General features: G+C 28.0%; 3 protein-coding genes across 7 annotated transcripts; 1 reads left to right on the plus strand and 2 right to left on the minus strand.

Moving 5' to 3' along the window:
• Nucleotides 1-4462, minus strand: LOC105677326 (uncharacterized). Of its 2 annotated transcripts, none has more exons than XM_012375876.2 (7): nucleotides 4140-4462; nucleotides 1583-1885; nucleotides 1367-1517; nucleotides 1142-1293; nucleotides 580-693; nucleotides 359-512; nucleotides 1-277 (listed from the first exon to the last, which is right to left on the minus strand). In XM_012375876.2, the coding sequence occupies exons 1-7, from the start codon at nucleotides 4322-4324 to the stop codon at nucleotides 110-112; spliced, it is 1227 nt and encodes a 408-aa protein (XP_012231299.1). In that variant the 5' UTR covers nucleotides 4325-4462; the 3' UTR covers nucleotides 1-109. The 2 variants fall into 2 exon arrangements, with proteins under 2 accessions (XP_012231299.1, XP_012231298.1); XM_012375875.2 differs by having other exon boundaries at nucleotides 580-702.
• LOC105677334 (uncharacterized) lies at nucleotides 3114-9502 on the plus strand. 3 transcript variants are annotated; one of them, XR_010888806.1, is made up of 5 exons: nucleotides 3114-3260; nucleotides 3346-3473; nucleotides 7714-7816; nucleotides 8985-9119; nucleotides 9212-9502. XR_010888806.1 is itself a non-coding variant. In XM_067350566.1 (4 exons), exons 1-4 carry the CDS (start codon nucleotides 7570-7572, stop codon nucleotides 9409-9411), a joined length of 444 nt encoding a protein of 147 aa, XP_067206667.1. In that variant the 5' UTR covers nucleotides 7120-7569; the 3' UTR covers nucleotides 9412-9502. The 3 variants fall into 3 exon arrangements, 1 of the variants encoding a protein (XP_067206667.1); XR_010888805.1 differs by having other exon boundaries at nucleotides 3192-3473; XM_067350566.1 differs by lacking the exons at nucleotides 3114-3260; nucleotides 3346-3473 and adding an exon at nucleotides 7120-7575.
• A 1266-nt stretch (nucleotides 9503-10768) lies between these two features.
• LOC105677327 (uncharacterized) lies at nucleotides 10769-15079 on the minus strand. Of its 2 annotated transcripts, none has more exons than XM_067350561.1 (7): nucleotides 14704-15079; nucleotides 13743-14045; nucleotides 13524-13677; nucleotides 13293-13450; nucleotides 12724-12846; nucleotides 12503-12656; nucleotides 10769-12421 (listed from the first exon to the last, which is right to left on the minus strand). In XM_067350561.1, the coding sequence occupies exons 1-7, from the start codon at nucleotides 14886-14888 to the stop codon at nucleotides 12254-12256; spliced, it is 1245 nt and encodes a 414-aa protein (XP_067206662.1). In that variant the 5' UTR covers nucleotides 14889-15079; the 3' UTR covers nucleotides 10769-12253. The 2 variants fall into 2 exon arrangements, with proteins under 2 accessions (XP_067206662.1, XP_012231301.1); XM_012375878.2 differs by having other exon boundaries at nucleotides 10780-12421; nucleotides 12724-12837; nucleotides 14704-15074.
• Between the last annotated feature and the right edge of the window lie 294 nt (nucleotides 15080-15373).

Genomic DNA, 15373 nt, shown 5'->3' on the forward strand with positions numbered 1-15373 from the left:
TTACACACAAAGGTATAGCATTTATTTTCTGTTTCATGACATTAAGTATAAAATTTATGTAAACAATCAAAGCATAGTAGTAGAAAAATTGTTAATCAAGTTTTTTTATTTAAATAAACTTGCTAAAATACTTTTTTCTTTGAGCGCTGTTAAAAGTGACTCCATCCCTAAAATTAAGTTGAATCACACCTCGTAGTTTTGTAATAGCATACATATGGGTGCTATCAAATTGCACAGAAAGTACAGGGTTGAAACGGATAAGAGATACTTGATACGTCTGAAAATTTTTAAGACAGTTAGCAATAGGGTATTAATAAAGGTCATTACAAGACACATAAAATTTGAAAGTTATACAAACCCGAATGCAATCATTTAATCTTTGATCCCATAGAAGTACTGTGCCAATATTTGTCCCTGTCATAATAGTATACAAATAATCTGAAGAGAAACTATGTAATTTAGGATTTTTTTTTAAGACAGAAGTATTCCATGTACGTACAAAGTTTGGTGTTCTAAAATCACAGTAGCAAATATAATTAAATTGAATGGCCAATTAATGTCAACAATAAGATCTATTACCTTGTATCCATTTTTTGAATCTGACGTTCATACAGCATGAGAATAGTGTGAGGATCTTCCCATAGTAGTTGTGAACAAGTACTATCATTTATACGTTCATCCTTTACCAGACAACTAAAATACCTTCACATTAGTTTATTTCATATTATTCCAAATATACGTGAAAACCAAAAAGACTAGAGAGAGGAGATCGAACTCATCTCTCGTCATCGAGCTATATAATATACTGGAGTAAGCCTTTCCTGTAAGAACTAATATGCAGTTTGCGGCCAAAGGAATGCAATAGTGGACTATCTGTTTTTTTTCCACATTAACTACCGTTATGGTGGGCGATATTAAAAACGAAGAAAGACAACAGACAGAACTTCCCGTCTAATATAGTTTTCCACAGTGGGCGACAACCGCTTCTTTAAGGTTCACACCAGGATGTTATATAGCTCATTAAGTTATAATTGCAAATTATAATTATTAAATCGGATCATATAATAGCGTCTGTATAACCATAGTCAACGTTTAATTAAATATTTGTAGATATCGATTAATTAATTGACACATAACTTACTTTGCACTAATATCATAAATTAGAAACGATTCTTCGGTACTTGCAGCAACTTTTTTTTCTGTAGGATCTAATGAAATTGACTGAATCAATTTCCTGCTTTCATAAATTGGTTCGTTTTCTTCCGCAGAATCTTCAAATATATTTTTCTGTATCTAAACAAAATCGGACTTTTTACATTCTACATTCTACATTAACATTGCATAATTCCAAATTTTTTAATCTTACCTTTATTAAATTTGAAGAACTTGATATAATATGTTGCGTTGTTGCTTCTATGTTCGAAACGTATTCACCATATACATTGAAATGTGTTTTTAATTGTAGAAGATTAATGTTTTTTCGTGATCCAAATCTCCAATGGCTAATACTACCATTTCTGCAAGAATTTTTGTAAAAAAAATAGAAATAAACATTAAACAAAATTTAAAAATAAATATTTACTTGTGGCCGCTTATAATTATGTCATTGCAATAAGCAATGCTTGAAAATTGACTGTTACAGGTTCCACATTTTATGGTTGTCGTAATGTTACCGTCCTTTGCACGATTAACAGCTGAAAGAATATCAATGTCATAAAGCCAAATAAAATTTTTAGTCATTTTTAGGCATTTTTTGTTTATTCTTATGTCTCTCGTAGTTTTTCTGGAACCTAATTTATTCGTAACATGTTGAAGAGGTGTTTCATATTTCCAGTTGTAATGCGTAATAAATTTAGAATTATACGAAGATAATGGTAGTTTACATCTGTAAAAGATAATAAGACGTACGTTTTTCAATGCGATCTTATGTCAAATCGTGAATATTTTACGTACTGATAATATGTAAATACTAAAATATATTTCAAAAAAACATGCTTTAAAAATGAAATCAAGTTTTGCTGAATTAAAAATACGACAAAAAGCTATGACTTAACGTTAATATGTATGAAAAAAATTTATCAACGTGTATTGTACTTTATATAAAAAAAAAAATATTGTTATAAGTGTCAGACATGGTAATGCAAGATTTAGAAAGCACAGCAATTAAACTATTAAATTACAAACCCAATATATACATAAGATATGTAGATGACATCTTAATTGCAACAAGAACAGACAAACTCAAAGAAACATTGAATGTTTTCAACTCAATAGAAGATAGACTGAAATTCACCATAGAAATAAGACTAGACAACTCAATTAGTTTTTTAGACACCCTCATTACAACAGAACAAAATGAAATAATTTTTAATCACTACCAAAAACCCACAAATTCAGGCAGATTATTAAATTTTAACTCAAACCACCCAATACAACATAAAAGAGCAATCATTAGCAATATGACAGATAGAATCTTAACATTGTCACATCACAAATTTCACAAGAGCAACCTTAATAAAGCAATAAACTCATTACTTGAAAACGGATACCCACTAAAATTTATTTTCGAGAACATGAGAAATAGGATTAACAAATATAATAACGACAAAAAAAGTACGGTAAACAAAGAACATAGCAAAAAAACAGAAGAAAAAGAAAAGAAATATTTCACTATACCATACATGAAAAATGACACAAAGAAACTAGAAAAGAAAATCAAAGAACACGGATTCTCACCCGCATATAGTTGCCACAATAAATTAAATACATACATAAAAACCGGTAAAAACAAATTAGAACACAAAAAACAAAATGACATAGTATACCAAATAAATTGCAGTCAATGTGAAGCTACATACATAGGACAAACAGGTAGACAATTACAAACCAGAATAAAAGAACACCGTAAAGATATAAATAAAAAAACGGGAACACTATCAGTAATATCAGAGCATAAAATAAAGTATAACCATAAATTTGAATGGGACAATGTTAAAATATTAGACAAGGAACCAACATACAGAAAACGGTTAATATCAGAAATGACACATAAAAAGACACACACAAGCAATAAATAAACAGAGTGATACGGATTTCTTACCAAATACTTACTTACCTACACTGAGGTCACTCCCTCCAATCAACAAATAATCATACCATCAGTAACGATCTCTCAAGACAAGACGACTCAGTATGAAACGAACAACACAAAAAGTAACAAGTCACAATAAAAATCAATCCAGACAGTCAGAAGAATTAAGGTGAGAACGACTAACAGCACACACAATTTAATTAAATAAGAACAGTCAAACTAAGAACATTAAACCAATAAATAAAAATCAACAGTTGCCATGTCTGACACACGAGGAAAAAGCAAGGGGTGGACAAAAAGTTCGTAAAAATGGACAAAAGAGACCTACACCAAAAAACAACCAGTTTAAATTTTGACTAAGAGACACAACAAAAATTAGATTGTAAGTAAAAACAGCAATAGGGCCAAAGAAGACCCAAAAATTACAAGTAGTCAGTTTATATGTAAGTTTTCAGTAGTAAAACAATGTAAATTTTATCCGTTATAGCGCTGAAGAAGGCCCAAAAAAAGGTGCCGAAACGTTAAAAAAAGGCTCAATAAATAAGCGTGCATCACCATTTTAAAGTTTTAATTGAAAAACTGAACCTAATTAAAAAATTCTTTTTATAAAAAAAATATTTTTGATATCTGACAATATTTTTCTATTAATAATTGCTTTGATGAGGACTAAGAGTGTGATTTTATCGATTTATTTTACGCAAAAGTACAGAGAACGTCGACAAATATAATGTGTAAATTTCTGATAGCTATTGATTGAGAAATGAAAGAAAGGGCACTTTAGCGCTGATGTGCGTGTATGAAAGAATGGAGATGTGATGTAAATAAACCGCGGTAGAAACAGATAGAAAAATTTAAAAAAATACATATACTGGCAAAAGTCGTTACTGGTCGAAATATAATACTGAGAATCATCTACAAACATGTGATTTTAAGACAAAGCAGGAACAATAATATAAAGTAAAAATTATAAAATATCTGTTTGACAAATTACAAAAAAATTCAAAAATAAATTGAAATACAAATAAGAATTTAGCAATGTTTAACTTACCGTTCACGAAATTTTTCTGACATCTGATTCGTAACAAGCAAACGGTTACTTTTATTATTTAAGACGTCGCTTGATATTCTATTAAATTTTTTGCATACACTTCTGAGCTGTAGTAAAGTATATACATTAAATAAATCGAAAATTATTAACAATAGTTCGTTCGGTAAAATGTCTAGGGAAGACATATTTGTCTTTTTAATTAGCCGTTATCACACGAGAATATGAACACTACAGTATTACAATCGGTATGCGCACTGAACGCTACACTAGAACCTAGAATCAGAGTTGCTAGAACGATACACCAGAGCCTGATCACTGACATATTGAAGGCCGCTAATACCAGATTCGCGTCAAATATATAACAACAAACTCTGCGTATTAAATTCTCGCGCATGTGAGAACGCTGATGGACAGCTGGTCACCTTTTAATTGGTTGATGAATTTAAATGTTATAAATATAATATAATTCAAATTAGAAGATTAAAAAAATATAATAATTATGGAGTAAAGAGGATCGAAGGTCAAAGCAGGATCTCAATTGCCAGATATTTTTCTTCTTTAATCAGTAATGATAATGATAAACGTTTCCATCGAAATTTCGACATTTTCAGTATACAGAGTCTAATATGTTGTGCTAGTTTTCATTTAGTGAGAGTTAATTGTCTTTGTAGCATATTCGTCATTGTGACATTAGGAAGCTGTGTAAAGAATTGTTTTGTGAGATCAATCATAGCACTGGTCAATTCAAAATCAGAAAGACAACCACAGTTGTGTTAAGTTACATTAAAATCATATTTTGTAATTACACAATTTTATTTTCTGAAACATCTGAATCAAAGTTTGATATTATATCTGTAAATCCAAAAATCTGCAAAACATTTAAGCATTATACTGAGAGCAAATCAAAAATTAAAAATCTGTTTAGATTCTCCTTTTGAAAAATCATATTTATGTGATTTATATTGAAAAATATTATCACCGGATATAAAAAACGGAGATTGAGAGACTAAAACTTTCCTTTTATTTTACTTAAAAGATAAAAGTTATTTATATAACATATTTTTATTTTTATAAAATATTTATCACAGATATGGTAAAACCAATAAAAATTTTATATAAAAATTCTAATTTTTATTAATTAAATTAATAATTCTTGATATCAGGTTTACTTTTACGAGTATTAATTATAATGGCAATTGTCATAAATTTTTATTTATGTATATATCACATCACTTGACTTCATTTCCGCATAAAGTAGGCGAAGACATTGCAGAGGTATCTTAAGATTTTTTAAATTTATTAGTAAAAAAAGATGATACTGTGATCGAGACCGTCTTGTCAATCGGGTTTCTCTCTTGTAAAATTTTTTGCTTCTTTGTTTGCACTTTTAAACTGTTTTTCTTGTAATATGTATTATGTGTGTACAATGTGTACAAATATGTGTGTGAGCTCAGATCCATAGGTTCAAATGACTTAGCAGTTCAATTATCTTTGCAGGATCAAGATCAAGATTCGATCTTGTGTTTATCGCGACATTTTTGAAATTACCGACAACATAATTCACGTGAATCTATTTTATCAACGATAAAATACTATTTGTTTAACAATATCAATGGATGGTATGCAAGTTTAAATAATAATAATGCACATACGCCAATATACTAGCTAATATAGTATCATAATGAACATATATATATATACTAATAACTAATTATAAAAGTTTAATATTAATTAATCTTTTCAATAAAAAAAACAAATGTAGTTTTTCTAAGAAATTTATTATATAGCAGAAACGTAGCTGTATAAAGCATTGCAAAAATTTCTTTTCTATAGTTTGTAATAACTTATGTAAAATTTTTTTCAATTGCTTAATATATTACATTTAAAAAATGATAAATACATTTTATTTATTTTTAAAATAAATATTTCAATTAGAATAATTTTCAGATTAGTGACAGCTTCGATTTGTTAAACTTACGAACGCGTAATGAAATATTGTTTCCTCATGAATGTGTCATTAAGACATGTCGCTAAGAACAATTAATTAGTTTTGAATCGTATATAGGTCGAACATCCCGAAAAGAAGTTTATTTTGTAAGATATTACCGATTCAAACAGGCACATGTTTTTCCAATTATGAAATTATTCCTTTGAACTAAATTTGCGAATTGTACAGCTATTATTTAAGATAGTTGTCTCGTGACAATACGATCTAAAAGTTAAGTCTTTCATTAAAAAAAAAAAACTCAAATAATAAAGTTTAAATATATCATTATCCATTATTTAATTATAAGAACAATTTATTAAAAAAATCAATCAAAAGTTTAATAATACATTAGAAATAGTTAATAAATTAATTTTTTACGCTTGCTAGAGTAGACATTTGGTTGTTTTGTTTGTCAATACTACGCACCTACACATGTAAGACTTGAATATCGTGACATCTTCGAGCTTTTTATAATAAAAAAATATCAAAAATCATATACTTCTTACGATTATATTATTCAATCTAAACGGTGAATAATGCTGTATTTTGTAATGTTCATATATATGTTTTCCGCATGCTCATTACTTTTTATTAAAGTCTTAAATGAAATTTTGAAGATAAAATTAAAAATATGACGTCAACCTTAGTATGGTGTATGCAACACATGTTAAAAGTACTAATTACAACTGTAATTTTCTCCGTTTCTAAACGGTTAATTTTTTTAAATGCAGGATTACTTAGATATTACTTCAATAGATATAATAAAAATTTGGATCAAGTTTTAGGAAATTCACTTTAGACAACTATTTTAAACAATTTCTATTTCTTGCTTTGCCTGCGTTTATATGTTTAATACATAGCTCGCGATTGCATATTGGTAATTCCAAATAATTATTACACAGTTATCCTTACAGCTTATACCTAAACGTTTATACCTAAACGTTTACGGAATTTCGGACCTTCTGCTTGGCTATTCTTTGTCGCCAATAACCGCAGCAACGAAAATTCACAAAAAATACGAGTTTTCTTACGTTTCGTGATTAATTTATTGTACTTATTGTATTGCTTCTCATATAATTCATTTCTACATATAATTCATGAGTACACGCTATCTCAGAGCTCAGCAGATAGAACATGATCGTACATTTATCTTGCCAATCTTTACAAAAACTATTCAAGCGTTTCAAAAATTCCATAGTCGTAAAATATCATTTTAGTTTTCTTTCTAAGTGATAAAAATATCGAAGTTGTTAATAGGTTTGCCATGGTTGGAATGTTTATAATCAGTACAGCAGCGTTACAAATGTCCTAGGTTTCCACGTACACAATCAAGAGACCATGTTCATGTGCTGCGCAGAACGCTTTACGCAGCACATGAACATGATCGTTTGATGGCTCCGTAGAAACCCAGAACAAGAATTGATAACGCTGAAATACAGACTGATGCAGGTAGAGCACAAGTAAAAAGATAAATAAATCTATCAGTCTAACAATTTCATTGTTTAGAAACGTATATAAGTCGAACATTTCGTAAAGAAATTCAGTTTAAGTCAGGATTTTGATGCCAAAGGATCTACTTGCTTGCAGAGTAGAAAAACCGTCATCCAAAACGCCCAGTGCATTCAAGAAATCATGAAGTGGTTTTTGATGCTGATGACAATTGCCATTTGGCAATGCATACAAGTAACGGGTAAAGTTAACATATATCATAATTTATTTTCCTTTTACTATCATTGTTACTGATCAGTTTTTTATACAATAATAGAAATAAAACGAATGTGTTAAATCAATAATAATTATATCACTTGTCGCATCGATATACTAAAGCAATTTATAGTTTGTGTTGGTATTTATACATTATTTGCCGAAATAAAAATTTATATAGCTATTAATTAATGCAAAGAAATTACATTAAAGGAGACTTCGAGCGGTGTTACGGCAGAGCAGAAATATTATTATGTCAAATAATGTGTTTATTTAAATGAATGAATATTGTGAATCATACTGATAACTGCATAGAACACTATGCAATTTTGACATACCGTAAATGAACAGATTGCGATCAATAGATAAATAATCAATTGCGCATAAAAATATAATTTGTTTCCTTGATTTATATGACCGGGTTGATAAATTAAAATAGTAATGTCTTCACGACTAATGTTTCTCGAGAGATATTATAAGAAAATATTTCTAATTATTTGCGTGTGTCAGTCCGATATGTCTTTCTTGTATTAAAAATGTGAATAATATTTCTACTATACAAAATATGCATTCATGAAATTTCCAAATTGAAATTCCGACGATCGTCAAAAAAAAAAAAAATGTAAAATTTTAATATATTTACAATTGACAAATGATATTTATGTGTTTTTAACTTTAGTATAACTTTATTAATTTGTACTGGACAAATTATTAAAATTATTACGAATAATTAGTGGAGATTTTCTCGATGAGCTCTTTCTTCAAATGACGGCTTTCTTATTTTAATGTCCCGTTATTATTAAACTATTAAACTAAACTATCACATTTAATTAACAATAAACATCTCTTTACTTTTTTTAATTAACTATGAGTTTTTTTTAAATACCTATGAGCTCTTATATTGAACCTACTAAATCGATAATTTAACAAAACATTAAATGCTATTATAATGTATCCTTACAAAACATAACAGTGACAACTGTGTAATATTTCTCTTGCAAAGGAAGTACTTGAGGAGTAACCTCTGATATTTCAGAGGTTACACTTTATTTTATTAGTTTTACATTCTTTTTTTAAATATAAATAAAATAAAAATTTTCTAGATGTTATTCATATAAAAATAAATTTAACTTAATTGAAATATATTAACGCAGGCAATCCTGTGAGTCAACGGAAACCTCGGATACCGATAAATCCAATGTCTCCGACTGAATCTCCGTTCTCACCGTACCGTGATGCAGAAGTAGTGAATCCACTTTCAATCCGGGAAGTATATCCGTTTTATAAAGGTAGATTCTTAAAGTGCATAAACATTGCCAATAAATTATTCACTTATTTATCTAAGCAATAAATACATAATTCAGCACTTGTTTTACTTTAGGCTTTCGGAGAGCAATAAAGAAGGAATCAGAACATGCAACTAAAAATAAAAGTAACGACAAAGAAGAGAAACCTACGAGCCACATACGAAAAAGGGATATCGTATTGCCTTCCATATATAAATGGTATTATTTGCAGATAAGATTTTTTATGCGTTTTTTAATCCAAAATTTAGATCCGTTAATCTCTAGCAGTAATTAATTATCTTCACGATTGTTTATATACCTTAAAAATTGTATCGTACATTTGATGTGTTTTTGGAGAAAGAAATAAATTTTTATTCTAACAGTAAGCCAAAACTAACTAGTTTTCTTACTTTACATCTGTAATAGCACATATATAAATGCATTAGTAAAATAATGAAAATGCGGATGCTATTTGTCAACGCCTACTAACAATAAGGAAACAATCTTCAATAATCCTAAGAACAGAGTGGAAAAGTCGATTAATAATAAAAGAAACAATATTAACTATAATAAGGATATAATAAAACATATGATAAAAAGATAAAGGATCTCGTCAAATACGTTATAAGGAATGTCCGTTCCTACCGTTTATTTGATTACATAACATTTTGTATTATGCATTATAAATTGTGAACCAAAATCTGGAATTTAGTACTTATTATCTTCTAATACTACATCTTAATATTTGTAAAATTTAACAAAGTATCACTGGCATTTTATGTGCATATATCTTAACATCAATAAATTAATATTTGATTTATTAACATAAGTTTAGCATCACGAAAATAAAACACAAACTTAATGCAAATTTATCAAAAATTATTACATTATTACAGAGATTCTTCGCTATTTTCATTTTCAAATTTTATAACAAATTTTTAAAACTTCTAGTGTTTATTTCAATAATAAAATTAAAAAATTATAGTTATTTTTTTTTTTAAATATTTCTCTTTTTCTATATTTTTGCTCGTGTAAAAAAAATAAATAAATAAATGTATCAACAGACGTAAATACATTATTTAGAAAAAAAATATATTGGTTTATTTAAAAAGTTTGTAATAATTTTTATATGTTTAGCGTCATCTTTGTTCAATAATATATGCACCGTTGTTTTCGACAACTTTTGGCAATCTTTAACAACTTGTGCATTCATTACTAAATAAAGATATATAAACATATAAAAATTGTTGTCAATTCTGTTACAAAAATAATGTACAAACTTTCTGAATAATTCTATATATCTTGCTCTGATCCGTTAATCATGAAATATATTAATTATATCTGATATAAATATATAATACATATCTGATTCGCTACAAGCAAGTGGTAACTTTTTTTATCCAACAATAAGACCTTTTTTGATATTTCGTAAAATTTCTTGCATACACTGTTGAGCTGTAATAAAGTATATGCATCACATAAATTGAAAATTATTAGCAATACTTCATCCGGTAAAATGCCTAGGAGAAACATATTTGTCTTTTTATTTGGACGTTATCACATGAGAATATGAACACTACAATATGACAATTGGCCTATGCACAACACTAAACGCTATACTAAATCCTAAAACCAGAGTTTCTAGAACGGTACACCGGCCTGAACACAGACATCAATTATGTATACTAAACTGCTAACAGCCTTGGATAAAATATATAAAAACAAACTCTGCGTATTAAATTCTCGCCCATGTGAGAATGCTGATGGACAGCAGTCACCTTTTAATTGGTTGATGAATTTAAATGTTATGAATATAATATAATTCAAGTCAAAAAATTAAAAAAATATAATTTAGTATTATTATAATAAGTATATATATTTATACTTATTTTGTTAAAAAATACAAAATTCATAAAAAAATACAACTTTTAAGGTAAAACTAAAATATATAAAATAATTACTTAATTGTATTTATTTAGCAATGTTTACACAATTATAAAGTAATGATACAATTCTAAAAAATATTTGGAGAATATTTAACATGCTTACACATCTTTTTGATGTTAAGTACGGTCTGACAATTTTCGATTAAGGGCCGATTATACCAATTTTTTAATAGACTTTATTTCGCGGTTACCTAAAATAAATATCACTAATCCTTACTCGATGGTTGGAATAACGAGTAAAATTACTTCTTAATAATAAGAATTTAAGCTGTAGGTAATCATTATCAACAAATTACTGATATACATATATTGATGCAAGAATTATTAATATTTATTGATGTTTGTATCTAAAGTCTACCAGAAATTTGTTAATAACCGGACCTAAACTTTTAATCGCGTTTATCATAAAATAAAGTTTACGAAATTAATGTGCAACATATTCCAGTCAGTTTTGGTCTAACTAATTAAAAATTTTTTTTAATTATTTCTAACAGTATGTTTTATTGTTATACGTACAGTCTTTATTTTATAACAATTTGTTCTTTAAAAAATTTTTTCTGCCAACATACGTAATTTTTATAATTTTTAAATTTTTTAACTTCCGTACGTACGACTATAACTTCCCGAAAAAAATATATAATTAATTATGAAAAGATCTGATAACAAGTAATATTTTATACGATTATATAAAATTGCATATGGTATGAGATCTTTTCATAACTAATTACATATATTTATATCTGACCAATTATAACATTTTTTTCTCGGGTCCAATATTGTTTTCTATTTCTTGCACGAAAAAAACGCGCATAACACGTCATTTGTTATTTGTTCCAAATGTAAGAATAACGAGCGTAACATGTAGTCTATATAAAAATTTTTTTAAACAAACAATTTTGTTGCTTTTATTTAAAATTATCTTTATAAATACTTAGACGTTGTTTATTGGACGGGTTGGACATGCTTGTTTTTGAATTAATTGCCAGCGCAAAAGAATAAAAATCTTCCTTTTGTTTCGGACAAATAGATTTTGCACACGCTAATATTATATTTTAAGAAATATGGATTTTTGAAGTAGACATATTACATACAAAGATATATAATTTATTTTCTGTTTCATGACATTAAGTATATAATTTATGTAAACAATCAAAGTATAATAGTAGAAAAATTGTTAGTCAACTTTTTTATTTAAATAAAATTGCTAAAATACTTTTTCCTTTGAGCGCTTTTAAAAGTGAATACATCCCTAAAATTAAGTTGAATCACATCTCGTAGTTCTGTAATAGTATATATATAGGAGCTATCAAATTGCACAGAAAGTACAGGGTTGGAAGGGATAAAAGATATTTGATACGTCTGAAAATTTTTAAGACAGTTAACAATAGAGTATTAATAAAGGTCATTACAAGACACATAAAATTTAAAAGTTATACAAACCTGAATGTAATCATTTAATCTTTGATCCCATAGAAGTACTGAACCAATATCAGTCCCTGTCATAATAGTATACAAATAATCTGAAGAGAAACTATATAATTTAGAATTATTATGTAGGACAGAAGTATTCCATGTACGTACAAATTTTGGTGTTCTAAAATCACAGTAGCAAATATAATTAAATTGAATGGCCAATTAATGTCAACAATAAGATCCATTACCTTATATCCATTTTTTGAATCTGACGTTCATACAGCATGAGAATAGTGTGAGGATCTTCCCATAGTAGTTGTGAACAAGTACTATCATTTATACGTTCATCCATTACCAGACAACTAAAATACCTTCACATTAGTTTATTTCATATTATTCCGAATATACGTGAAAATCTAGAAGACAAGAGAAAGAAGACCAAACTCCTCTCTTGTCATTGAACTATATAATATACTGGAGTGAGCCTTTTCTGTAAGAATTAATATGTAGTTTGCGGCCAAAGGAATATAATAGTAGATTATCTGTTTTTCTTTCACATTTACTACCGTTATGGTGGGCGATATTAAAAATTAAGAAAAACAGCAGACAGAAATTCTCGTCTAATATAGTTTTCTCTTTTCCGCAGTGGGCCACTTCCGCTCTTTTAAGGTTCACACCAGGATGTTATATAGCTCATTAAATAATAATTACAAATTATAATTACAAAATCGGTTCATATAATAGTGTCTGTATAACCATAGTCAACATTTAATTAAACATTTGTAGATGTCGATTAATTAATTGAAACATAACTTACTTTGCATTAATATCATAAATTAGAAACGATTCTTCGGTACTAGTAGCAACTTTTGTTTCTGTAGGGTGTAATGAAATTGACTGAATCAATTTCTTGCCTTTATAAATTGGTTCGTTTTCTTCCGCAGAATCATCATCTTCAAATGTATTTTTCTGTATCTAAACAAAAACGGACTTTTTACATTTTACATTCTACATTAACATAACATAATTTCAAATTTTTTAATTTTACCTTTATTAAATTTGAAGAACATGATATAATATGTTGCGTTGTTACTTCTATGTTCGAAACGTATTCACCATATACATTGGAATGTGCTTTTAATTGTTGAAGATTATTAATGTTATTCCGTGATTCAATTTTCCAATGCCTAATACTACCATCTCTGCAAGAATTTTTGTGAAAAGAAAAAGAAATAAACATGAAACAATTTTATAAATAAATATTTACACGTGGCCGCTTATGATTATATCATTGCAATAAGCAAAGCTTGAAAATTGACAGCTGCAGGTTCCACGCATTATGTTTTCCGTAATGTTACCGTTCTTTGCACGATTACAAACTGAAAGAATATCATTGTCATAAAACAAAATTGTATTTTTAGTCATTTTTAGGCATTTTTTGTTTATTCTCATGTCTCTCGTAGTTTTTCTGGAACCTATGTCATAAATGGTTTCTCTACAAGCTATTCCACATTTCCAGTTGTAATGCGTAATGAATTTAGAATTATACGAAGATAATAGAGATTTACATCTGTAAAAGAAAGCAAGATGTACGTTCTTTAAGGTGACCTTATGTAAAATCGTGAATATTTTACGTACTGATAACATGTAAATATTAAAATATATTTGAAAAAGACATGCTTAAAAAATTAAATCAAATTTTGCAAAATTAAAAATAGAACAAAACGCTATGACTTAACGTTAAAATGTATGAAAAAAATTTATCAACGTATATTGTACTTTATTAGAAAAAAAAATATTTTTGTTATCTGACAATATTTTTCTATTAATAATTGCTTTGATGGGGACTAAGAGTGTGATTTTATTGATTTATTTTGCGCAAAAGTACACAGAACGTCGACAAATATAATGTGCAAATTTTAGATAGCTATTGATTGAAAATGTTGAGAGGGCACATTAGCGCTGATGTGCGTGTATGAAAGAATGGAAATGTGATGTAAATAAACGGCGATAGGGACAAATAGAAAAATTATAAAAAATACATATACTGGCAAAAGTCGTTACTGGTAGAAATATAATACTGAGAATCATCTACGAACATGTGATTTTAAGACAGAGCAGGAACAATAATATAAAGTAAGAATTATAAAAAATCTGTTCGACAGATTACAAAGAAAATTCAAAAATAAATTGGAATACAAATAAGAATTTAGCAATGTTTAACTTACCGTTTACGAAATTTTTCTGACATCTGATTCGTAACAAGCAAATGGTTACTTTTTTTGTTTAAGACGTAGCTTGATATTCTATCAAATGTTTTGCATACACTTCTGAGCTGTAGTAAAGTATATACATTACATAAATCGAAAATTATTACCAATAGTTCGACCGGTAAATTGTCCAGGGAAGACATATTTGTCTTTTTAATTGGACGTTATCGGACGTTATTGGACGAGAATATGAACACTACAGTAGTACAATCGGTATGCGCACTGAACGCTACACTAGAACCTAGAATCAGAGTTGCTAGGACGATATACCGGGACCTGATCACTGACATATTGTAGGCTGCTAATACCAGACTCGCGTCAAATATATAACAACAAACTCTACGTATTAAATTCTCGCGCATGTGAGAACGCTGATGGACAGCTGGTCACCTTTTAATTGGTTGATGAATTTAAATGTTATAAATATAATATAATTGAAATTAGAAGATTAAAAAAATATAATAATTATGGAGTAAGGAGGATCGAAGGTCAAAGCAGTATTTCAATTGCCAGAAATTTTTCTTCTTTAATCAGTAATGATAATGATAAACGTTTCCATCGAAATTTCGACCATCTTCAGTATACAGAGTCTAATATGTTGTGCTAGTTTTCATTTAGTGAGAGTTAA

Source organism: Linepithema humile, chromosome 2 (genome assembly GCF_040581485.1).
Source record: "Linepithema humile isolate Giens D197 chromosome 2, Lhum_UNIL_v1.0, whole genome shotgun sequence".
NCBI lineage: Eukaryota > Metazoa > Arthropoda > Insecta > Hymenoptera > Formicidae > Linepithema > Linepithema humile.